The sequence below is a fragment of the Primulina huaijiensis genome, chromosome 14 (assembly GCF_012295235.1).
Source record: "Primulina huaijiensis isolate GDHJ02 chromosome 14, ASM1229523v2, whole genome shotgun sequence".
Taxonomy (NCBI): Eukaryota; Viridiplantae; Streptophyta; class Magnoliopsida; order Lamiales; family Gesneriaceae; genus Primulina; species Primulina huaijiensis.
Window position 1 is genome coordinate 190,814 of NC_133319.1, and position 26,543 is coordinate 217,356.

General features: G+C 35.4%; 4 protein-coding genes across 9 annotated transcripts; 3 read left to right on the plus strand and 1 right to left on the minus strand.

Annotated features, from left to right (window-relative positions):
- The first annotated feature begins 744 nt into the window (after positions 1-744).
- LOC140957803 (germin-like protein subfamily 1 member 1) lies at positions 745-1,599 on the plus strand. Its single transcript, XM_073415194.1, has one exon. It carries the CDS (start codon positions 762-764, stop codon positions 1,422-1,424), a length of 663 nt encoding a protein of 220 aa, XP_073271295.1. The 5' UTR covers positions 745-761; the 3' UTR covers positions 1,425-1,599.
- Positions 1,600-2,226: 627 nt separating this feature from the next.
- On the minus strand, positions 2,227-3,653 carry LOC140957491 (probable galacturonosyltransferase-like 9). Its single transcript, XM_073414780.1, has one exon. It carries the CDS (start codon positions 3,511-3,513, stop codon positions 2,344-2,346), a length of 1,170 nt encoding a protein of 389 aa, XP_073270881.1. The 5' UTR covers positions 3,514-3,653; the 3' UTR covers positions 2,227-2,343.
- A 2,813-nt stretch (positions 3,654-6,466) lies between these two features.
- LOC140957040 (DExH-box ATP-dependent RNA helicase DExH15 chloroplastic) lies at positions 6,467-14,551 on the plus strand. Of its 6 annotated transcripts, none has more exons than XM_073414103.1 (17): positions 6,467-6,970; positions 7,571-7,746; positions 7,829-7,942; positions 8,278-8,386; positions 8,462-8,548; positions 9,052-9,170; positions 9,808-9,955; positions 10,042-10,641; positions 10,716-10,994; positions 11,111-11,317; positions 12,154-12,510; positions 12,747-12,983; positions 13,075-13,295; positions 13,484-13,583; positions 13,660-13,806; positions 13,997-14,102; positions 14,404-14,551. In XM_073414103.1, exons 1-16 carry the CDS (start codon positions 6,503-6,505, stop codon positions 14,093-14,095), a joined length of 3,468 nt encoding a protein of 1,155 aa, XP_073270204.1. In that variant the 5' UTR covers positions 6,467-6,502; the 3' UTR covers positions 14,096-14,102; positions 14,404-14,551. The 6 variants fall into 6 exon arrangements, 5 of the variants coding, with proteins under 5 accessions (XP_073270204.1, XP_073270203.1, XP_073270201.1 ...); XM_073414102.1 differs by having other exon boundaries at positions 13,997-14,129; positions 14,404-14,470; XM_073414105.1 differs by lacking the exon at positions 14,404-14,551 and adding an exon at positions 7,399-7,478 and having other exon boundaries at positions 6,843-6,970; positions 13,997-14,364.
- An 8,142-nt stretch (positions 14,552-22,693) lies between these two features.
- LOC140957048 (hydroxyproline O-galactosyltransferase GALT6-like) lies at positions 22,694-26,452 on the plus strand. Its single transcript, XM_073414120.1, has 7 exons — positions 22,694-23,919; positions 24,416-24,648; positions 24,726-25,016; positions 25,114-25,242; positions 25,329-25,502; positions 25,813-25,920; positions 26,004-26,452. The coding sequence occupies exons 1-7, from the start codon at positions 23,076-23,078 to the stop codon at positions 26,211-26,213; spliced, it is 1,989 nt and encodes a 662-aa protein (XP_073270221.1). The 5' UTR covers positions 22,694-23,075; the 3' UTR covers positions 26,214-26,452.
- The last annotated feature ends 91 nt before the right edge of the window (positions 26,453-26,543 follow it).

Here is a 26,543-nt window from a genome sequence, read left to right on the forward strand (position 1 = left end):
GTTTTCATGGATGATCCAAATAAGAGATCCGTCTCACAAATACGACNTTGTTCATTCACTCTAATTTGTAATAGAAAAATAATTATATTCGTCACGTAACTAGTCGGAAATTTTCAATTTAAAATGAACAATTGACAACAATTAATAAATAAGAAAAAAAACACATTAATCAATGGAGTGTGTGGGGCACGTGTGGACCAGGGAATTTAATTGGACGGAGTAACTAATTGAAAAATAACGTGTACAAGGTTGAAATAAATATTGATTTTCATTTAAATTTAAACTGAATTTGTAATTTTAACCGTGTAATTTGTGTATATTTTTTCATTTTCGTTTATCCTTTGAATTAACATGCTCCATAGCAAGTTTCAGAGAAAGTGTCCCGAGACAAGATACAGCTCCGTTGCGAAAACTTTACTCTCATATTTATCTTATCCCGACCTTAACCATCAGCCCCAAACGTTTTACGTTCAATCTCATTCTTCAGACCGAGTTAACCCGACGAGTTTTTTTGATGTCTAAAAAAATAAATAATTTAACACCTCATACCAAATAATTTTTAGGCCGGATTATGACGTAGACACTCCACCTAACTTCCTATTTTTTAGGAGTATGCCTTTTGTTTAACTTTCAATCCACCGTGACTTGCCTTCTTGCATCCTCCTCCGATGCTCTGAAGCTACTCAATTTTTTCGATATAAACTACGATCATAACCATGAAGTCTTACCTTACCCACATGAAAATCCACTTAAAATTTAGCATGAAAATCAACTATATTTCGCTTTTCAAACTTATATTGGCTCTATCTTATAACACTGTTTTTATAAAATCTGATCTAGATCCACTTCATGACTATTGTGTTGCGGATTCCAAAAAAACTCAAAATTTCTTCTCCAATGGCGTCCCATGCATAAACCCAGACCAAACATTGGCTTCCCATTTCGCTACATCTGCGTTATCCAAGCCAGGTGATATGAACCAATTTGGATTCAACATTACCCTCACTAACGCTAATAGCTTACCCGGGCTCAACACTCTTGGCTTGGTCATGGCACGAATCGACATAGCGAGTAACGGTCTCGTGCCGCCTCATTCTCACCCTCGAGCATCAGAAGTCACCATTCTACTCGAGGGTTCACTTTTAGTTGGCTTTGTTGATACGAACGATCGTCTTTATACTCAACAATTACGACCTGGTGATTGTTTTGTCTTTCCAAGAGGCCTAATTCATTTTTTGTATAACCTTGACTTTGTGAACCCAGCATTGACCATGTCCGGATTAAGTAGTCAGAATCCAGGGGCACAAATTTCATCGATAGCCACATTTACGTCGAAACCCCTCATGCCGGATGAAGTTTTGAAGAAGGGGTTTAAGGTAAATGGTCAAGATGTCGTTAGAATCAGAAAGAACCTCGGAGGATGAACATTTATTTATTTATTATATCTTTGTCTTTTGATTGCTGGGAAATTTTTTTATTAATTGGATGCTTTCATGCACGTACGTGTTATGTACGTATTATAAAATAATGAAAATTGAAATGATTATTATGTAATTTGCATTGAGTGGGAAAGCTTGTGTTTGTGAAATGAAATAGTGAAGGTCCCGTTTTGTTTGAACTTACTGGTGATGGCTTAGTTCAATCGAAATTAATATAACACAAAATATTAAAGTAAAGACGCGCGTTGATATATATTTAAAAGGTGACTTTTATTATTAAGAAATGAAAATGTTGTTGGGTTTAATTTTATAATCTGAATCAATCCAATAGAACAACGTTGAATAAAATATATAGTTGTTCGTCCGATGAATAACAACAAATTGGTCATTTTCGGATTTTCGATTGGATGAAGAACCATATGGTATTTCGGTGACATTCATCCGTTATCCACGTGTCAAACAAGAAGCTATGATGGAAAGTGAATTTGCCAAACCCGATAGACAATGATGTTGGATCTAATTCATCTAAACAAGAAGAAGAAGAAGAAGAAACCATTTGAATGATGCAAGACCTCTAAAAAGTACACAATCCAAGAAAAGGTAAATCACTCTCACTTTTTTGTATCTTTGCTTTTAAATGACGGTCAACTAATTTAAATTGCCATATTTAATGATTTGGGTAAGTAAATAAATAATCAAGTCCCTTCACAAATTACACCAAACCCAAATTTTTTGTCTTCCCTAAAAAAAAACGGAAACAACAATCTCGGAACCAAATTGCTTTACCAAATCAAAATGTACAAACAAGTTCAAGAAAGAAAAATGTAAGGTTACACGTTGCCCAAATGCAATTTTTTTTTTCTGTAATTTCAAAACTATTAAAGAATCAATACAAAAAACACGTTCAAAACAAATAACCAGAAAATCCAACAACATTTGCATATGAGGCAAAGTGTCGATGCTGCACTCCAGGTTGTACCCTCAGCTGATCAGGCTTGTACAAATCATAAGGCTCCCAAAGATAATCCAATGGACAAGGCCTCCTCTCATCAAGCCTAACCCAAGGTTTCCCCATCCCACTCCAGTGCAGCAGGCTCACTGCACCAGGATGCAGCGCCCTACAGGATCCCGCCACGTTGTCACCACCTAACCCGTGCTGGTTCCACCTGTGATCAATGGGCTCCACATTCCCAGCGAATACGAGTAAAAACGGAGGCAACGAACCCAATTCGTATATCCGGTGCCTTCTCTGCAGTTCCATCCAATTCTCGATGTTCTTCTCGTACTTACCCTGCCTCCACTTGTCCAAATCCATTACCATAACACCCGTGTTGAAATAGCACGGGTTTCTTGACCCGAACACGCGGCTCAGAACCGGGTCGGACCAGAAAGCACGTGTGAAGTACTTGGTGAAGTTCGCGTGGCAGTATTCCGGCGCTCCGATCACCTTCTTTTCTGGGATGTTGACCTCCCAGAGTTTGTGGATATCGTCAACCAGTACAAGATCGGAGTCAAGATAGATGACTCGTTGGACACACGGGTCAAGAATGTTCCCCAGATAGCTTCTGGCGTAGTTTAACGGGTTCTCCAAAGCTGAGCGTATGGATGGGGAAATGAGGTTTATGACTGTGTCTTCTCGGAAAATGTACACTTTAAAGTTGAGCGAGGGGAATGTGGATCGAACGAGTCGGGTCAGTACCCGAGGACTGGCATGGTCAAACTCGGCGGCGATGAAGTGAAAGAAGATTTGCTCTGGGCACGATCCGTGGCGGAGGACTGAGTGCACCGCCGCCATTGAACCACGGAGGTACTCGGAGTCAAGGGTCATCGCCACGTGAACCAAAGACGCATCGCAGTGTGATAATCCGTCGGAAGACGATGCCGTTGAACGGCAGTTGACGCCGTTGCGGTACTCCGGGGCCTCGGAGAAGAAGTAATTAATGCCGTTGAAACCCTGTTCCGCTGAAGCACCGTTGGGTAAGAAACGAATACCGAGACACATCGATGGGCAGCAAAGAAACAAGATCAGAAATCTTACGCATGAAACTGAAGTGGAAAATCTTGAAACGGCCATTTTTCCCAGGGTTCCTGAGAAGAATGGCTTTTGAATGGGATCTTGTGCAGTAAAAATTCAATTAGAACTGCAATACTGACTTGACAGCCTGGGAGGAATGTAGAAAGATCGAGGAGAGCTTTTCAAAGAAGAAAACGAGAGTAAAAGGCATTATCAAAATCTGATACAATCTATCAATTTGATACAGATGAAGTCGAAAAAAAGCAAGTTTGAATTTGTAGTTTTCGGGTTATTTTGAACCCGATAACTGACACGAAAAAAAATGATCGGATTGTGTTGTATTGTGTTAGATTCAGATCAACGTGGGTTGATCCGAGTTGATTCAAAAATTTTAAATTAAATTATTATTATTTTTTTTGAATTTATTTAATTTTTTTTAAAAAAATCAAAATCAGATTAATGGAGTTGATCTGATTGATTCGGCTCCGCATGGAGAGATTTCAAGTTAGCTCGGGTTCGGATTGAGTAATTTTTGAATAGTGTTATTGCTCGATCCGACCCAACACATTCGCACTTTTAATAAAATATATATACATGATAGAATTTCGCACCATAATTGTGATTAGGTAAAGAATAAATTTCAAACGAAACCAAAAGCGGTTACATTTCTACCTGCATGAGATGCTCATGGCGAATTTGCCAAAAATAATTATAGCTTTAAAGCGATCAATTTTATTTTCTTCAGCATAATGAAAGGAGATTAAATTGCTAATCCAAGAATTTTATTTTCTTGAGCATGTATTTTACTGAAATTAGAGACAATTGTTTATTATATTTTAAAAATAATTATTTTAAACTGAAATGCTTATTGATATGTTTTAATTTGGAGCAAACTGCAAAAGCAACGGCATCTCCAACTTATTGCGTTATCTCATTGCAATTTTAACTTCAAAATAATACATTTCTTTCATTAAATACAAAGTAGTTATTCTATCTATAAATTCTAAGAGTGAGTCTCATGTGAGACCATCTCACGGATCTTAATATGTGAGATGGGTCAACCCTACTTATATTCACAATAAAAAGTAATACTCTTAACATAAAAAGTAATATGTTTTCATGGATGATCCAAATAAGAGATCCGTCTCACAAATACGACCCGTGAGACCGTCTCACACAAGTTTTTGCTCAATTTTTAAATTTAACTCTAAAAACAAACGTTCTTAAAATATTTCATATTATTTTATTCTAGAATTATTTATCCATAAATTAATTATGAAGAAAAAATCTTACACTTAAATTTAATAAAAATTATTTTATTATTAGAACAAATAATTTAATCTAATTAAATAAAGTTAATGAAACTAATATTTTATTAAAATTATCTCTACGTTAATATAAAAATTAATTGTTTGAGTAGTTAATAAAATAATGTAATCTTATTTACTTTACATTAATGTAACCTTTTTAGCAAGCACATGCACAACCTGGTTTGATTGGATAACTCCACCGAGTGCTGCATGCATGGTTGATGAATAAACTTGACCGTGGGGGTTTTCAGAAAAAACTCTGGAAATGGCTTTTATCGTAGTCAAGAAACAGTTAGTTATTCACGGCCTTCTCGATTTGTATTTGGTTCAAGTCGATTTTGACTCAGGCTCGATTTAAAAGCGCATAGTTGTGGTAGGCAGCCATTTAACTTAAAAACGGTGCGAAATAGGTGGTAGCTGGATCACAGTAGCTGCAATCAGTCTGGCGCCACGTCATCACGTGCTCGATCCCTTTCGTTCGACCACCTATTCTGGGTCTTCCTTATCCTATGCTATTCGCCTTATATCTTCCAATGGCACAAATGTACGTATTTAAAAAATAATATAATAAAATAATAGTTTAAAATTATCAAATTTAAAAATGTATGTACTATTTTAAATTTATTTACAGTTTTTAAAATGAATTCATGTTTTGTAAATGTTTAAGGTACAAACATATTCCAATAACCTTAACTAAAAGTATGACTAGGTTTTTTAAACAAAAAATAAAAATCGATGCTTAATTCATCATCAAGGATCCAAATTAATTTGGGACTTGATGTCTACGTAGTCATGGCTAACAAATTTGGTTGATATAAAACCGGTCTGAAACCTATACTGCATAATTCGGTTCAATATGAATCGGTTAATGTGGTTAAGGGTCGAACAAAATCCGTTTTTCTAATTGAATTGATTTGTTTTTTAAAAAACTTGATTTGGAATATGAACCAATCCAATCAGATAACATGATCTGCTCTGTTCCGATCCAAAAACGACTTCAATTCGGTCCGAAACGGCTTATGAAAAATTAATTTCGAGCACTTCTCGATAACAATTGTCACTTGTAATTCTACATATAACAAATAATATATATAATTTTCAAATAAAATGACATGTTTAACTACATATTTATTGAAGATAAAAAAAAAGTTGGTTTCACTCTGATCCAACTCAATCATGCTCATTTCTAATTCGGTCAATCGTCCGGTCAAATTCGAGGCAACCAATTTCGTTTTGACTCGGTTTTGGATTAACTTATACAATCAATCTAGTCAATCCAAAACCAATGTAATCCGGTATGTTATCCGATTGGTTTTGGTTGTAATACTCTATAATTCAAAAACCGTTAAATCTTGTTCGACCCGGTCAAATAACATGACTAACATAAATGTATTCAATTCAGACTTGTAATAATTTTTTAAAAATAATAGATTTTTATGAAATTGTTAGATTTTTGTGGAGTTTTAATAGTATGTAGCAAAATTGTAAAAAAAATCTATGGTCAATATTGTAAAAATATATGTACTTTTTTTTATATATATTAATAAGTTATTTTTAATCACATTTTATTTTAAAAAATAAACTCATAATAATGTTTCAATAAAAAAGTAATTAAATAATAACAACAATAGAAAGATGGTCAAATTGAAAACTTGATAACTTCGGGGACTAGAATTGAAATGTTTCATTATCTTGTTGCGCTAAAACGGGGACCAGGCACAATCGATTTCACTCCCGCCATGACAGCATTTTCTCTCTCGCAATCGTCTCTCACTCTACAAAGCTACTCTTCTTTCCCTCTATTCAGACCATTTCCCCACTTCCAATTTCCAAAATCGTTTCGTTCTGCGGAGAATCTCCAATTCAGAATTCGCTACAAATTTCCCAAGTCAATTTTCCCCAGTGAGTCCTCGTCTCAGCTCTCCGACGAAGATAATGAAGCAGAAACGGATGTGGATGATGAAGAATATGACGTGGCGGCCGAGGAATACGAGGTTGTCTCCGGAGAATTTGGTGAATACGGTGAACAAGACGAATACGATGACGACTGCGTTACAGAGGATAGTGTTGGTAGGGAATCGAGGATTGAGGAGTTGAAGTGGCAGAGAGTCGAGAGGCTTCGGAGTGCAGTACGGGAGTACGGTGAGGAGATCATTGATGTAGAGGAGTTGTCCTCCATTTACAGCTTCAGAATCGATAAATTTCAGGTTTTATTATACGATTTTACGAGCGGGTTCGTTTTTTGTTCAAAAAAGCAACGCCCATGAATATCTAATTTTCAATTTTTGCTAGATTTTCAGTTGTCAACTGGAAGATGCAATCGCCTGGTGTTTTTGTTGATTTATTTGCAATGCACTTGTTCAAGTCTGTAACTGTAGTAATGGAGATTTGAGGCTGTGCTATGTCCGTGTCTTAACGAATGTTGTTATTGATAATTAGGAGATTATCGAAGTAAGTGATGTTTTACAAAGAAAATTTGAACTGTGTGATTCATATATTTTTGGCTGAACCATAGATAGTGTGAAAATTTAAATTTTTTGTAAGCTCCGAGTGCTTAGTTTTGGTGAGGAGCTGACCATACATGAGGGAATATCTTTGAGTTATAAATTATATTGGTTGTTTACTTTTCGAGCAGCGTTATGCATGCAACAGAATTTTTCCGGCACTAGTTCATGAAAGTTAATTCATTATAAAGTACAATGATAGCATGAATAGGTAATCTTTGGAGTGAGCATTGAAGGCACAGCATGTCTTTGCTACGCTGTGCACGTAAAGAAAGTGTGAAGGTACGTACTCTATTTTTGCAGCGGATGGCAATTCAAGCATTCTTGAGAGGTTCTTCAGTTGTAGTTTCTGCACCAACTAGTAGCGGAAAAACTTTGGTTGCTGAGTCCGCAGCTGTCGCAACCGTAGCCCGAGGAAGGAGACTGTTTTATACTGCTCCTCTCAAGGCTTTGTCAAATCAGAAATTTCGCGAGTTTCGGTAAGTGAAGTTGAGACTGTTTGAGTTGTTTCTGCTAATTTTGGGACATTAATGGGTTCCAATTCTGATATGTGATTTACAGTGAGACATTTGGTGATAAAGATGTCGGCCTTCTTACTGGGGATTCTGCAGTTAACAGAGATGCTCAGGTTTTGATTATGACTACAGAGATTTTGCGCAACATGCTGTATCGAAGGTGCATCAGAGAGTTCGACTGTTTATTTACTTGGTCTGTTTTTAGATATTCTTCATATGATTATTCCAACGGAGAATAGGGCATGAAAGTCACTATTGATATTTTTGGCTGATAGAGTACCCCAACCTTCACATTTGTCAAGTATTTTGTTCCTTCACTCACTTTTGATAATAAGTTTTTTCATAGTACCTTTATAGCAGAAATCTCATTGTCTTTATTTTCTGTCAAAGTGTTTGATCCAGGTCCTTTTCACTCACTTTGTTTGGTTTTAATTAAAACTGAGGATTTGCGTCTTTCTTTTTTTGTCATTTTAATTGATAAATTTTCTCATGCAGTGTTGGATTGGCTTCCTCCGAAAGTGCACTTTCCAATGTGGATGTGATTGTTTTGGATGAAGTGCATTATTTGAGTGACATATCTCGGGGTACCGTTTGGGAAGAGATTGTGAGTAGTTTCTCCTGAAGAAGTTTGTAATATTACTGATTGAATATGTTGTTAATTGGTGCTATCTTCACATAGGTTATTTATTGCCCCAAAGATGTTCAACTCATCTGTCTGTCAGCAACAGTGGCAAATCCAAATGAGTTGGCTGGTTGGATTGGTCAGGTACTGCAGCTGCTGGTGTTTACTTTTCATTTCTTTGCTATATTACCAACAAATTTGTTCTCTTCTTGGAGTTTATTATAACTTTCTTATTTCAAAATATTCAACTTCCTACCTTTCTATTTCTGGTTGAACCGCTGTCAAAACTTGAAAGCAGCTTTCCGTATGTGGTGCAGATTGCAGAAAGACTTGTAATTTCATCTGTAGATTTGAGTTTTCTCGTGTCCAGTGAACATCTACGTTTTTTTGTGTCATATCAAGATGTGTGTTGAAGATAAGATGCAGCTAGTTATGAATTTTTTTTAATCCGTGAATCAAAATTGTATGACTCAAAGAGTTGAGTGTGCAAGTACACTGGGTAAATTAAAACCGTGACGCCTTTTTGTGGTTGCATTGAAGCTACTAGGTAATAAATTATTAGCACGAGAATACTGGATTAATGGACATCTATATACTTTAATTTATTCTTTATTTCATCCCATTTTATTTGTTGCTGCCGTCCCTAGATTCATGGAAAGACTGAGCTTGTAACCTCATCAAAGCGTCCAGTTCCATTGACTTGGCACTTTTCAACAAAGACAGAACTGTTACCGCTTCTTAATGAGAAAGGCACCGGGATGAATAGGTGATTATATACCATCGCTCTCACTCTGTTTATTATGTGCTATAGCCGGCTTAAATAACGCCTCTCCTTTTTTCGGAAGCTATCCAATTGAATGCACTCCATTGGCAATGCAGGAAAATTCTAGCAAATCTCATTGCTCTCGACTGCTTGGGTGTATCATTTGTAATTGCATGATCTTCCTCCACAGTATGTTTATAAAATATAGAAGTTTCAAAGCCTGCCAAATCATTGAATGAATTAAATGCTGAAAACAGAAATTTCAAAGTTTTAAACCGTACTTATCATAGTGACTGTCTGCTCTGGTTCATTCGTCGATTAGATATTTCTGAATCTGCAGCAGGAATAACGACCTTTATGTTTCAGGGATTCGAACCTAAATTAAATTTGTTGTCCTTTAGTCCCACTCCTTTTTTATGTTTACTGATAATTTTGGAGTAGCAATCTTGCCGTGCGATGAGCTACATCAAAACTTTTCCGTTGGTTTGCAACATTTGGTTTCCTCTCTTTTTCTCTTAATGAAATAAGATGTTTCAACATCGTTGTGTAACTGGAATAATTACTTCCTGCCAATCTAATCATCGTGATCTCTATCCTGGAAGAAATCCAATGGCTTTCTGTGTCTTATGGTCTGAAACAGGATGCTTTCACTAAAAACTACACAGCTCGATTCATCAGGGGATAATTCATACAAGAATGAACGTTCTAGAAGAAGGAAATCAAGAAGATATGATGATGATCTGCCTTCAAGTTCTAAGAATGACATGAGTTCTATCCGCCGTTCACAAGTATTGACTAACCCTGTTTTTGTCCTTAATTAATAATTTATATCCGTCACATCTCTTTTTTCCCCATTTTTTTATTGTTATGGTAGGTCCCCCAGGTTATGGACACATTGTGGCATCTTAATGCAAGGGATATGCTTCCAGCGGTTTGGTTCATCTTTAGCAGAAAAGGATGTGATGTTGCTGTTCAGTATCTTGAAGAGTGCAAGCTATTGGATGAATGTGAGATGACTGAAGTAGAATTGGCTTTGAAGAGGTTCCGTCTTCAATATCCTGATGCTATGAGAGAATCAGCTGTGAAAGGTCTTCTGAGAGGTGTTGCAGCACATCATGCTGGTTGTCTTCCACTCTGGAAATCATTCATTGAAGAGTTGTTTCAAAGGGGACTTGTGAAGGTTGTTTTTGCCACGGAAACTCTTGCTGCTGGAATTAACATGCCTGCTAGGACAGCAGTTATTTCATCTCTGAGCAAAAGGACTGAAAGTGGACGCACTCTTTTAAGTTCGAATGAACTGCTGCAAATGGCAGGACGTGCTGGCCGTAGAGGCATTGATGAAAGGGGTCATGCTGTTCTCGTCCAGACTTCATATGAAGGGGCTGAAGAATGTTGCAAAGTTCTCTTTTCTGGACTTGAACCTCTTGTGTCGCAGTTTACAGCATCGTATGGGATGGTGCTCAATCTTCTTGCGGTATCTTTTTAATCTTTGTGTACTTTGACCAAGTTATTTTGGTGATATGGAGTTCATGTGTCAAAGTTCTGCAGGGTGCTAAAGTTACTCGGAGATCGCCTGAACCTGGTGATGGGGATGTCTCACAATCTGGTCGGACATTGGAAGAAGCAAGGAAGTTAGTTGAGCAAAGTTTTGGAAATTATGTTGGAAGCAATGTCATGCTAACTGCAAAGGAGGAGCTCTCCAGAATACAAAATGAAATACAGATGCTGACTTCAGAAATTACAGATGAATCCATTGATAAGAAAAGCAGAAAACTACTGTCACCATCAGCTTATAAGGAGATCACCGATCTTCAGGAAGAATTACGGGTATTTCTGTTTCTTACAGTTCTTGAATACTTTTTCTGTCGCTCCTGACTGTTGAAAACTATCATCTTGACTTTTCGTTATTATGGATGCGCTAATCACAATTATTTCCTTCTTAGGATAAAAAACGTCTCAGAAGCGAATTACGGAGAAGGATGGAACTTGAGAGAATTTTTTCATTGAAACCTTTACTTGAGGAACTTGGAATTGAACATTTACCTTTTATGTGCCTGGAACATACTGATTCAGATGGTCTTCAACATCTAATCCCCGCTGTGTACTTGGGGAAGGTTGATTCTTTAAACACTTCAAAAGTAAATAATATGGTAAGCTTGACTTTATGAAACCTTCTTCCTCCCTTGCAGTTGACTTTGGAAAATCTTAGTCACATCTTCGCTAAATCACTTAGTGCCATCCATCTGTGTTCTCGCATAGCCCATGAACCTTTTGTTATGATTCAATAATTGCCTATGCTATCTAACCGTGATATTTGGATTGTTGTACGGTTTAAAATATTAAATATGGGAGTTACATTGTTATGACTAGCTAAAGTTTTTGGTAAAACGACAAATACTTGGTCTTACAATTGGTATCAAAGCCAATGTCACGAGTTCGATTTTTATTGATTGTAAGGAGAACAGTTATTTGGAGGGAGATTGTTAGGGTGCAATAATTGTCTATTCTAGAGAGCAATCGAAACGTGACTTTTGAGCTGCTGTACAATTTAAAATATTGAAACGGTACTATTACCATTAGCTATAGCTGTTGATAAAGCGGCGAACACTCGATCGTACACCTTTGCACGTGATTATTGAAACATCTTTCTGAAGCACATTAGGTTTGTATCTGCTAGATTTTGCATTCTACTAATCATTCCTCTTTCATCTTACCACTTAGTCTCTGGTTGGCGGTGGCTTCTGTTGCCTTGAAGATGGTTTAATGCTCATACAAGTCTCTCACCATATCAAAATATTTGCAAACATGTCATTCAGCACTGAATTGTCATGTTCTCCGGCATGAAGTCCATAGATATGATTTTGACTTAAATGATTAAAGTAAAAGAATTCATCTATTTCCAGCACATTCTAGTTCGATGTGTTACCGAACTTTTACATTCTTTATTAAGATCTCTGTTATAATTTGTTGCCTACCCTCCTTGCAGGTTCATGAGCATGATTCTTTTGCATTAAATAAAGATTTTTGTTTAGACGAAACCAAATCTGAACATCAGATTGAACCCTCTTACCATGTGGCTCTCAGTTCAGATAATTCTTGGTACCTTTTCACAGAGAAGTGGATCAAAGCAGTCTATCGAAGTGGATTTCCTAATGTTGCCCTGGCTAAAGGCGACGCTTTGGCACGTGAAATAATGACGCTTCTGCTTGATAAGGAAGAGACGCAGTGGCAAAAGGTTGCAGAATCTGAGTTTGGTGGTCTTTGGAGCATGGAAGGTTCTCTTGAGACGTGGTCCTGGAGTCTGAATGTACCAGTACTGAGTAGTCTTTCTGAAGATGATCAGGTAATCCAGTATCTTACAAAATTCACCTAACAAAGCATATTTTTGGGCCTCAAATGTGGCAGCATGCTATGCAATGAGACAACCTTTTCCGTCTGAGCTATATGTTGAAATAGTTTCTCTGTCTGTGAAATTAACCGGTTTTGGGTACTAAAATTACTTGTTATGCATGGGTTTCTGCTAAAGTTTCAGTTAAACCTGTATAAAGTTAAATGTTTCATCTTTTCTTTTGTTAAAAGGTTGTAGTGTTCTCTGAAACATACCAAAACACCGTAGAACTCTATAAGGACCAAAGGAACAGAGTTTCGCGGCTGAAGAAAAAGATTGCACGTACGGAAGGCTTTAGAGACTACAAGAAGATTATAGATATAGCGAAGTTTACCCAAGAGAAGATACGACGCTTAAAGGCTAGGTCACGACGGTTGATTAGTCGCATAGAACAAATTGAGCCATCTGGTTGGAAAGAGTTTCTGCAGGTGATCGACGATACACTAAAAACTAACAGAATTTTAATCAATTTTTTTCCCCTGAAAAACGGGTGCTATTCCCTTTTCTGATGCCTTCCAGATAAGCAATATCATACATGAAATTCGGGCATTGGATGTCAACACACATGTTATTTTTCCTCTTGGTGAAACTGCAGCCGCAATTCGTGGAGAAAACGAACTCTGGTTAGCAATGGTTCTGAGGAATAAAATTCTTCTTGACCTGAAACCTGCACAGCTTGCTGCTGTCTGCGGAAGTGTAGTATCAGAAGGGATAAAAGTTCGACCATGGAAAAATAACAGGTGTCTGTAGTTTCTCTCTTCTTTTTTCTGTAAGTGGAGCAGTATTGCATGTTATTTTGATTATTTGATCAATGGTAAAGTGATGTTTTATCCAACCTGCCCATTTCATTTTAACTACTTCGCACATTCTATTTGTCTATTTCACCTCTGAGAATGACACTTGATCATTTGTCGTTTCGATTTTTCAGCTACATTTACGAAGCTTCGACTATTGTCATGAATGTAATAACTCTTCTGGATGAACAAAAGAGCTCACTACTACAACTCCAGGAAAAGCATGGGGTGAAGGTAATTTCATGGTATTTACTGGAATATGTGTTTTAATTCGTAGTTATATGGAGCTTTACACGGCAACGTTTTACAGATCCTATGCTGCTTGGATAGCCAATTTTCAGGCATGGTTGAAGCTTGGGCTTCTGGCCTAACTTGGAAAGAAATTATGTTGGACTGTGCCATGGATGAAGGAGATTTAGCTCGGCTTTTAAGGAGAACAATTGACCTGTTAGCTCAGGTACACGTTCTCAGTATTATTTTACCACCATTGAGAATTCACTTCTCTGCATCTTTTTTGCTTACATTTCTTGTTTCATTTATATTTCCCTTCACTTGTTTTAACGCAATTTCAAAATCCAAGTCCTGATGAACGAACTGATTCTCTAATCTTTTCTGGAATCTTCTGGGTATTATTATACTGAATGCAGGTACCCAAGTTACCAGATATCGACCCTCTGCTGCAAAGCAATGCAGTGAAAGCAGCAAGCGTGATGGATCGGCCTCCGATAAGTGAATTGGTGGGATAAGCTCCAGGTAAATGGTATTGCTTCAAGTCCTAAGGTAAGTTACAGGCATACAACTATATATGTAGAAATTTGAGCCACTGGCATAAAGAGAAATCAAATTTCTTATTAAACTAAATAAATAGGAATTCTATTATACTCCCATTTTTATCATGTGGGTACGAGTTCATTTTCTGTTATCTAAAATAATGGGGAAGGGGAACATGTGGGCTGGAAAAATCCCAAGCATAAAGAAAAGAAATGGTTAAGATGATCAAAGTTGCTCTAAATAATGTCCCCCTTATTTGTTTTTCCATTTTTATATTATGCAGATCAAATTGCCCATGCTCATTCATGCTGTCAAATATGGAGCCACCCCCCATTCCCCATTATTTTACATAAAATAAATTACATAACGTTGCCGTAATTTTTTTTTAGAAAAATCCGTTTTTACGTAAGTGTTGTATAATAAAATGATTTCATCCCCTTGTTTTGAAACAAATACTTATTTGTACTAAAATATGATTCTGGAAAAAAAAAAAAAAAACAGAAAAAGAGTGAAATTCCGACGCACTGGTTTCGTCTCCTTGTTTTGAGACGAATACTTTTGTGTACTAAAATATGATTCTGGAAAAAAAAACAGAAAAACAGTGAAATTCCGAACACGCGAGTGCGTGCACGCATTTGTATATATACATATACATGTATGTGGTAGTAATAGTATATGAATGACAAAGAATATCTGATATAAATATGANATGTTGTTTCGTGGAAGCCCACTTACCCCATTGCCTGTAGGGAAAGAAGCCATTGTCTGGACAGGGATGACACTCATTAGCTCTACTATACATACCCATTCCTTTAGAAGCGTACAAGTTACCCTCGCAGAGTTGATGAACATGTTTTTTTATTTATTGCATTTGAAAATTTTCATTTTTTTTGTTTTGGATTTGTCTTTCGCGACTTACCATGTTTTGTGAAGAATCTCATTGAATTGAATGAAAGACTATCTCGACTCGACCTTTGATTACACGTTTCTTATATATATTATGAAAACAATATNATAATGTTTTCATAACCGGACTGTTGATCAAAGGTGTGCATCTTAAAATATCGGTTCAACGGAATGATCGGATTGGTTCAATTGGATGATTGGATTGAAACCTTGTTATATTATATAAAATAATAATAAAATGTATTAAATAATATATTATAAATTCTAAATATTTTAAATGTGTATATAAATAATAAATTTTTTTCCAATGTTTAAAATTCAAATAAGTTATAAAACTATTAAAATAATATTTTTAGCAAAGTGTAAAATTCAAATAATTATATATGTAACAAAAAAGAATAATTTTAAAATTAAATTAAAAAAATTATGAACTGGTCCAATCGGTTTGACCAGTTTAATTTCGGTCCGATCAGTTTGACCAGTTCAATACTGATTTTTGATCGATTTAATAGGTAAATCAGTTTTTGGACGATGTCCATATTGGACTTTTGATTCACGATTGAACCAGTCGGTCCAATTCTAAAAATACTATATATTAGTAGCATAATGATTAATAATCTTAATATTTTAATTTAGCCATTGGATGAAAAAAATATGTATAATCAATTAATATTTCATTCTTCATACAAATCGTGTTAATGAAATGACAAAAACTTGTGTGAGACGATCTTACGGGTAATATTTTGTAAGACAGATATCTTATTTGGGTTATCCAGGAACAAATATTACTTTTTATGCTAAGAGTGTTATTTTTTATTGTGAATATCCGTAGGGTTGATCCGTCTCACAGATAAAGATTCGTGAGACCGTAGACTTATTCTAATTAAATAACCGAATATAATATTTCATTGAATACAACAATGTAATTACTTTCATTTATTCATGCTGAGAGGCCGCGTCATTTTTGCGAAGAAATTTTTTTTTTACATTGAAATGTTACTTGCATTTTTAAAAAGTAAATAATATATTTTTATTTAACTAGTTAAACAATTTTTTCTTTAAATATGTATTTTTTAAGTTCTAAAACATAAAATATATCCTTTTAAAACCTATATACTTTATTATTTTTATTTTGGCAAAAAATATATCCAATATAAAATTTTAAATATAATTGAGCGATCACTCTTTTTGCTATTCAATTAAATTGAATTATAGAATTTCAAACTAATAAAATTTATCGAATATTACCAATATATCAATCTATTTTGCAAAAAATTCAAACTCGTAGTACAGTAAAACCTCTATAATGAAGAATGAAACCATAACAATTATCATGGTCGGCACTACATGATGTGTTGTTAATCATTATTAAGAGATTATTAATCTTAACAAAATTACCCTGTTCTTCAACAGACAATCTTATACATCGTTCAATGTTCCTGTTTTCTTCTTGTCTGAGATCTTCCGTATTAAATCAGCCCAAGATTTTAGAAGTTTATTGTTTCTGTTAAAAACAGAGAATCGGGTTCTGTTCCCTTACCATTTTTCGCTACTGGTGAGTGGTGGATAGGCATGCTTATCGGTTCATGGGTTGGATGGGTTCCGATTCCAACCGGTTCCAGACCGGGTGGTGCGGATCAGTTCTGGTGCCAAGGTAACCAATCCGAACCTCGGACTTTAACCGGTCCGACTCGAACCGATTCCGGCTTCCGACTATTATTATTTTTAATATAAAATTACTTTAATTAATGAACATTTTTATTTATTATTTTGAGTTGAAACAATACTAATTAATCATAAAAATAAAATAACTTAAACATTTGATTTTACAATTAAACATATAAAATTCATCACGATTTATTAAAATATATTTTGAATACTCCATATCTTCGTTGGAACTTGAGCTTTGAAATTCGTCGATTGCTCCAGCGGTCTGCAGACCAATTTTGTAGACATGTTAGCATGCTAAGTCTATATTTGGACAACTAAAAAGTTTGATTTGAAATTGGAATTGGAATTGGAATTGGATTTTAAATCCATGGATTTGGAATTCTATTCAAGTGTTTGATAAAAATTTTAAATGTAATTTTGAATTTATTTTAACCGTTAAAATTAATTTATTTATATTAAAAAATCTTGTATTACTATTTTTTAAAATGATTTGTTTATTAACAATATTTATATAAATATTATTATTTTTTATCAAAGAAAAAATTTATTTTCGAACATATAAAAATATTTTTAATTGAACACTTTTTTATAAATGCAAAAATTATAAAGTTTATAATTAAAAATAAATTTATCAAAATTTCATAAATTAAGTTTTTACAATTAAAACAACATTTTTTAAATAGAAATGTCTTATTCATAAGATTTTTAAATATAAAATATATAAAATTCGTTTCGAAATAATTTTCTCAAAAATATATAAGAAATAAATGTTTGTGAATTGATAAAATGTATTTTTGGATAAATGATACTTTATAAAATTTGAGAAGAACATTTGAAATTTATGAGCAAATTATAAAAATTTATTAGTAAACATACTTTTTTTTTACCAAGTTCCATGAAATCTCATGAAATCTTATCTATTTTACAAAGATTTCAACTAGTTAAATCAAATCCATCAAATTTCACTAAATATCAATCACATTTTGAAATTCCATTTTTCTAAACATTAAAATGATATTTTTAATTCCAAATCTCACTAAATCCGCTTGAATTCTATGATTCCAAATGCACTACAAGTGTTTCTGGCTTTAAATTAGTTCTTTGTTAACCAATTATTCTTTCACATACTGAAAATGCTGATTCGGAAGCAACAATTGAACTTTGAATGGGTAGGACATCTCTTGCAACTGCCGCTGACATTAGATAAAGTTGATAATTTACTTTACACCAATCAAGAATATCGAAATATTCTGTAGTCTCGATATATTGGTTTAGATAAATTTGAATCTCATTGTAATTTGTTTTTATCATCGATTTGAATTTTTGTCGTTTCAAATTTTAAGAGAAATTGAATGCTCTACTTTTGATTTTATCTGTCAACCTCTCCTTCGACTGAACACTAGGTTCACATTGTTCACTAGCATACTAATCAAACAATTTTTGAAAAGAATGTATGATTGACTTCTTTTGATCGTCAATATTATTCCGTAGAAATTTACATAATATTCAAAAAAAAACTCGTCTAACTCATCTTAACTTTGACTAGGATCAAGTAATGTTGTTAAACCATGCACAATTGAGATATTATCCCAATATTTTAAAATTTTACTTTCCCTATTTGAAACAAAATAACACATAACAGAATCATCACAATATTCAATTAATTTATAAAACATAATAAAAAACAAAAGTAGAAACATGGTTGAAATATGGTAATTCATGCCAGAAAATTTCTTAATTGCTTCTTTAAAATTTTTAACAAAGAAACACATTTACTCAAAAATTTTCAATCATCGCCAGTCAACATTAAAGACTCTAACGCAATATTATTATAATATGGAGTAACTAAATCTTGAAAACATAACAAAGTATGAAATAAGTAAAATAAATAATTTCATTTAATTTCAACATGAAGAAGAAATTTTTTAAATTCAATCCCGTTTGATTCGACTAGTTTTTCCAACCACGTCCGTGTCTTTTTCACGTAATAATTTCAGTTTTAGTGAATTTTTAAAATATTTAATCGCAAGAGTATTGACAGTCGCATTATCTAATGTGATCGACATTATTTTATTTTGTGTGCCATTAATCTTAACAACATTTAAAACATGAGTGGGTCTCATGTGAGACCGTCTCACGGATCTTAATCTGTGAGACGGGTCAACCCTACCTATATTCACAATAAAAAGTAATACTCTTAGAATAAAAAGTAATAATTTTTCATGAATGACCCAAATAAGAGATCCGTCTCACAAATACGATCCGTGAGACCGTCTCACACAAGTTTTTGGCTTAAAACATAACTAGTTATAGTGTATGCATTGTGTGACAATTCTAAATGATCTAGCGATAAAATTCTTTTTTGTGTAGTCCAAGTTTCATCAATCCAATGATATGTAACAACAAGATAAGATTCATATTTCAAATTAGTCCAAATATCAGTTGTCAAACTAACTCTACAAGAAATATTTGAAAGTGCGATGTTAATGTTTCTTTATATTTTTTATATATATCAAAGTAATATTTCTTAAGTGTGTGCCTAGAAATATTGTAAAAATCAGGTTGATATATTAATAGTACTAATAAATTCAACAAAACCTTCTTTTTCAACTATTATAAAAGGTTGAAAACATTTGATAACAAATTTTACGATGACTTTTCGAGAAATTTCTTTTGTAATTGTGAAAGATTCACCACTTGAAGGGTTAATTTGTTGTTGGGTAGGTTCCTCACTGAATAGTTGTAGTGTATCAGGGTTAAGTTTATGTATATTGACTAAATATATTTTCAAAGTACCTCTACCATCAGAACCACCACCCGTTTTGTAAGAATATCTGATTTTGCAAATTTTACATATGACAAAAGATTTGTTCGTAACTTGTTGTTCAATATCGAAGTGATCCCAAATTTTGCTTCTCTTTGCTTGGCATGTCGTCGTTCTCGTTGCCATCATGTTGCTTGCTTGGGTGGACGATGGCGTCTCTACATCTTTGTGAGGAGTTCTATGGCTTATTCCTCCTCGTGACCAGCTTCGACTTCATCAAAGTTGGAGATGTAGCCAAAATTTTCACCAAAGTCGGAAATATATTTACCTCAACCACTACCACGGTTTGAAAGATGATGCCATTGAAATTAGAATTATTTATATGAGTAAATTGCTAAATAGTAATTAAATAATAATAAATAGAATATTGATTATAGATAAAATTATAACACAATTATTGAATATATTTTGAGAAATAATAGTAAAGAGATAAATTGATTATAGAGAAATGTAGAGTTAATAGAAAATTGATATGTGAAAATATAAACAAAATGATTTTGTATTTATAGTAAAAAAGTGAAGTTTAAAAAAAATACCATATTGAAAATTATTAATGTTGCAGCATCTACTGAATACTACAATAACCATTGGCCAAGACATTTAATTTTTTTTTATTTTTTACTTATTGGATTTCCGAGTCGGGGTCCGGTAACAAGTTGGGTTCGTTCAGAACAAACTGTCAAACCAATAAACAATAAATTGAACATGGTTTCGGGTCCGGTTAAACTATATCGGACCGGTTTTGGTCGGAACCGATGAGTTAAGCATGCCTAGTTTTGCTTTCAAAATAGGCATCTTCAAAAAAGGATTTTACAAGTAAATACCCATAATTAGTTCGTACATATCTAAACAAATCAACATTCTAAGGTCCAAAGCACCTAAAGAGCTCGATCGGATCATAAAACTGGCCGTGAATATCCCCACAAACAGCAACGACGGGACATTTAACCGGCTGCACGTTCCATTCTGACCTCCTGCTCCGATAGCGGTTTGCACTCATCCAAATCCCCACGGTCATGACCCAGCATTTTCGGAGAAAGAATCCGAACTCTACGACTCTCCTGTTTGAATTCAAAATAAGAATTATCTGGAATATGAAATCAATAGAGCGACCAGATCACCATACATAGATCTTGATTCGATGACTCCATTCCTGCTTGCCCTAAATCTAGGCATGACACACAAAAAAGAGTCTTTTGTGTGTGGATGTAGAAGAGAGAAACAAACTGTCAGATGAATGTCCATGTGTTGACCTACGATTATTATTATTTTAGATCCCATTGATTATTTAATGATAAAATTACACGTAAAATCGTAAAGAGAAGTTGCTAAATAAAGGAATACACAAAGAGAGGTGGATGACAAAATATAGACAAATGGATGATCCATCTCCAAAAAATTTCCAACAAACATATCCCTTTCATTTACCCTCTGCATCAAATGATCTTCTTCCATCCTTGATTTATCAATCAAAATATAAAAGAATAACCTTTCCCCCCTCAATGGCTGACTACAACCATCCTCCTCCACGCCCCATGGGGACGACACAAGGATACAACAGGCTGACTACGTTGGAGGTAGAAGACCCTGGAACCCGAGACGATCCGTTCGACTTCATCTCTGAAATTCGTCAACATTACTTTGATCTACACCAAGTATTAGGTTCTACATGTCAAAATATCGATTGGGACCGTATTTTCGTGTCGGCTTTCATCTCCATATCTGTACTACTCCTTGTCATCGCTTTCTTCCCTTATATGAACACTCAACTCCGATTAGACGATAGGTTTGATCATGAATTTTCTCTAGATTCATTGACCATTTCGGAGTTCCAGGTGTCGGCTTCACAAGTGACGGGGAAATGTGATGTTGCGTTCAACATAACAAACAATGGTGAGAGAAGTATTTATCATGAAAACTCAGTGCTTTCTATATTCCTCGATCATGAGTTATTATGGGTGACGAGAACAGGAGACTTCTTTCTCGAGATTGGGAGTAATATTATGTTCAATGTGAGCATAAACAGGACGACGGTATCAGTCCCTGCCTCGTTCGTTCCAACAGCGCTTCTGGAGTCCCAAAAACTTCATAAGCCATTGAATTTTAAACTCAAGTATGATGGAATATTGCGCGAGGGTTTGGCCGCGTGGTATGAAGAAAGATCGCATGTATACGTGGTTTGTGGTTGGGTTGAGATGCAATTCCTGGATGAAACTACTCTAAAGGGAGGGCCGGGAAATTGCACTACTGAGAGTCCTTGATCGAAAAACATGGATTAATAATCAATTCTTGGATGGATCCCATGCACTACACAAGACATTATTGATTTTTTTTGTTAAGAAATTTGTTGGAATTAACGTTCTAAGCATTAAATGCCGGATGAACTATATTGTTGAATTGCATTCGTATGCTTGCAACATGCATGCTGAATGGGACCGGGGCAGCTCATTAGAGATGCATACCAAATTTAGCATTCTCCGCCATATTTTGCAATCTATAGATTAATTAAGTTTTCTTTTTCCAAGACGCATTTATGTATTTGTTTTTGTATCTATCTTTGCGTGAGTCTCCCGTTCTCCATTGAATAGGTTGGACGAGATTGATTGCTGTGTACACTTTTCATGCATTCTCTCTCTTTCCAATATTCTGTGTCTTCTAGTGGAAGATGTTCTGATGATTTATGAGCGCATATATAAATATTTTGTTTTAGGATTTAAGATTCCATATGATACCTCGACAAATTGCCAAAAAAATGGGGGCATGCGAGGAATTGCTAGGGATTGGACGACTGTAGTTTTCATCTCTGTCCCCCTTACTTTCCATGGTTCTTCTGTTGATGTGTTGAAGCTTGGCCGGTGAAATAGAACATGTTATTTTTAGCTGTAAACTTAATAATGCACATCTCGAAGTTAAGTTTGAAACTGTTGTTAGAATTGAGATTGCATGCCTAAACACAAAAAGGGTTAGTTTAATCCTGTGCATGTCTTTGCCGATGAAATCTCTTGCTCGGCTGGAGAAAATGCTAGCTTGTTACATGAATTATCAGTCTATTGCGATAATGAATTTACTATGTTCAATCAAAAAGTAGTCTTTTATTTTCCATTATTGAGAAACACATTTTCTCATCTTTCTATATTTTACCTTAAATAGAAATTGATTTGAGCATCCCCAAACATAAATAAATTTTTAATGCACACGCTGTCGTCTTGTCGTTTCAAGAACTGCTTCTAACCGCTTCCCCAATCTGATACGTTGCCCCTCCAAAAAAAGTTTTCGTCTTTAATGCCATCTCACCATCACTGATCAATTTCCACTCTCTAAATCGATGCACATAGGCTCTCTGTCTCCATCCATATCTTGTGTATATCCTTGATCTTGGTACTGTTGCGAGCTCAGTTTCGATATTTTCTTTTGAACGATTAATATCTGGAAAAGAAGCCCTTGATCTGCTTTTCGTTGTCGCGTTCTTCTTAGAAAGTGAAGAGCCACAAAAAATTTTGGCTTGGAAGCCAGCTTTTGATTGTTTTGATTTTTTTTTCCTTGTTCCTTTTGCAATGGGTACCGTTAAGCGAGCAAAGTTCGACTCGCTCATCACCCTAAGTCGTCTCCGGCCGATTCAAGTCATGATGGGTTTGCTGGCTATGTATCTAATCCTGGTTAGCTTTGAGATTCCTATGGTTTTAAAAACTGGGTTGGGATTAGAATCCCCAGAGGGAGAGCCCTCTGTAACCTTCGTCTCCAATCCTATCTCCCGAACCCAAAATGATAATCAGTTTTCAACACAAGATACGGAAAGTCGAGTTTTTTTAATGCCGGAGCGCAAAATGGGCGAGTTTAGGAAGATTTCAGGCCTTATTTTCGATGATAATGTGTATGATGGTATTACTAAAGATGAATTCTCGCAGTTGCATAGAGTAGCTAGGGACGCGTTTGTGTTGGGAAAGAAAGTTTTGAAGGATTTGGAATCTGGAAAGTTCCCGTCAGAGGCAGAGAACCCCGCGCTAAAGCAAGATGCGGAGCCTTGCCCGAATTCGGCATTGTTGTCTGGTGATAATTTTGTGAAGAAAGGGAAATTGATGGTGATACCTTGTGGGTTGTCGTTGGGATCCCATGTTACGGTGGTGGGGAGACCTCTGTGGGCTCAAATGGTTAACGATTCCAAGATTGCAATGGTGACGGAGAGTAGAGAGAGCACGATGGTATCACAGTTTATCATGGAGTTGCAGGGATTGAGCGCTGTGGATGGTGAGGATCCTCCAAGGATATTGCATTTTAATCCGAGGCTTAAGGGAGACTGGAGCAGGCATCCGGTGATAGAGCAGAACACATGCTATAGAATGCAGTGGGGTTCTGCTCAACGGTGTGAAGGGTGGAAGTCCAGGGCTGATGAGGAAACTGGTGAGGGAATATTTAATATGGCTTTATTTTTTTATAGAAATGCCTGTAACCAAATTCAGGTGTTTATATATTTCTTATGAGCGAATTGTTGATTTTGGCTTGGATTCTTTTTTTTCTTTTCTTTTTGGATAGCTGTTGATACTATTGGATTATGATATTCATTTCTTGATTCTGTCTATAGAATCTGTGTTTAGGACCGAAGGTATACATGTGGGATGATTTTGAATTATTATCAGTAAGAATTTATAATGACATTCCATCAAATGCTATAAGAGTACAGGTCGTGGTTAGTCCATGGTAAGTTGAATATGATTTGGCAATCTAGAGGTGATTCGCGCACTACATTAGGTGGTGCACATTTGTGCGCGTGCGTGTGGGATTATCATTATTGTTTTCTCTGTGGTTGGTTATTGAGGAGTTTAAACCTGCCTTCATCACTGTTTATAATCACGTGGTGCATAATTTGTGCATCAATTGACATGTAGACTGTATATAGTTGATGGACAGGTAAAATGCGAAAAATGGATTCATAATGATGACAGTGGATCTGAAGAATCAAAGGCCTCGTGGTGGTTGAATAGGCTGATTGGGAGGACAAAGAAGGTTACGGTTGATTGGCCCTTTCCTTTTGCTGAGAACAAGTTGTTTGTCCTTACGCTCAGTGCTGGGCTTGAAGGCTTTCATATAAATGTTGATGGAAGACATATTTCATCCTTTTCATATCGGCCTGTAAGAAGCTTTGCAGTGATTATTTATTGTATCAAGAAGTTGTGCTAGGCAGCTGAAATGTCGATCGATTTTGACAGGGTTTTACTCTCGAGGATGCCACAGGCCTCTTTTTGAGTGGGGATGTTGATGTCCATACCGTATTTGCAGCTTCTTTGCCCACTTCACATCCAAATACTGCTCCACAGAGATATCTCGAGCTATCCAAGAAATGGAGAGCCCCGGGACTTCCAGCTCAACCTGTGGATTTCTTTATTGGTATCCTCTCTGCCGGAAATCATTTTGCAGAACGGATGGCAGTCAGAAAATCATGGATGCAACATAAATCAGTCAAATCTTCGAATGTCCTGGCTCGATTTTTTGTAGCAATGGTAAGTCCAGTATAAATAGGAATATCAGTTGAGACTCCATCACATATCAAATGCCACATGTTTGATGTCTATATTTCTTGAATTCACATCTTGGTAGCATGCTAGAAAGGAGGTGAATGTGGAGCTCATGAAAGAGGCGGAGTTCTTCGGCGACATTGTCATCGTGCCTTACATGGATAATTATGATCTTGTTGTACTAAAGACTGTTGCAATTTGTGAGTATGGGGTGAGTCAACTTAGCGAAATTCAAGATTTCATCCCTTTGCTTTCTGTTATATTCCCTTTAGTATTCATGTATCTTTTTTGTCGTAGGTTCGCACAGTGGCTGCTAAGTACATCATGAAATGTGATGATGATACATTTGTAAGGATAGATTCTGTGATGATGGAAATGAAAAAAATTCAACCCTTTAAAAGTTTCTATATTGGAAATATTAACTACTATCACAAGCCTCTTCGACATGGTAAATGGGCTGTAACATATGAGGTATGATTTTGTATTTTCTTTCCTGTTATATTTCTTCTGAATGTCTGCTTGATTTTCAAATCTTGTAGATTTTCTAGTAATCATTAGAAAATGGTTATGTCGGAGCACTTAATTTTGAATATGCATCTTGCAAAAGTTTTTTAACTTCGCCTCATATCTATTTGGGACAAGGGGATGAGAAAACAAGAAAAAAAAGAGAACAATGAAATTGCATGACATAAATGTTTTTTGCCCTTCTTTTTTTTTCGGTATTGAAAACATATTATGCTGTCATTATGGTCACTTGTATCGTCTTCTTGGGGACCTTCAGGAATGGCCAGAAGAATTCTATCCACCATATGCGAATGGACCTGGTTATATCATGTCATCTGACATTGCACATTATGTCATTACTGAGTTTGAGTTGCATAAACTAAGAGTGAGTCATTCCGCCTAGGTATGTTGTTTTTGCTGGTGAAAACAAGCCCTTGTTTGATGATTTATTTTAAAACCATGAAGCAGTTATTCAAGATGGAAGATGTTAGCATGGGAATGTGGGTAGAGCAGTTTAATGACTCGAAACCCGTGAAATATGTGCATAGCTTAAAGTTCTGTCAGTTTGGATGCATTGAAGATTATCATACTGCACATTATCAATCTCCGAAACAAATGACTTGCCTATGGGAAAAATTGCAAATTCAAGGAAAACCCTTATGCTGCAACATGAGATGACAGTATAAAAAGATTCAACATTTGAATCACCAACTGGAGATATTTTTTGGTAGCTTGTAAATTGTTTGAGCCAGCTGGTATGATTCTCTGGGGCATTTCTGGTTTACTTCTATTTTCTTTCATTCACGTCTTTTTCCAGTTTCTTTGGAGCCCCAAATTTTTGTAGTTCTAATGGTTCACAAATGCTAAAAAATCGTCTTCCTCATAATACTGTGTAGAAACAAATCTCAGTTTCTCCATAGCGTTTGAATTTATAAAGTTCGTAGATTATAGTTAACGTATTAACATTGTTTTCTTGTGTAACAAAATACTCTCTTACCTAGCCTTCAC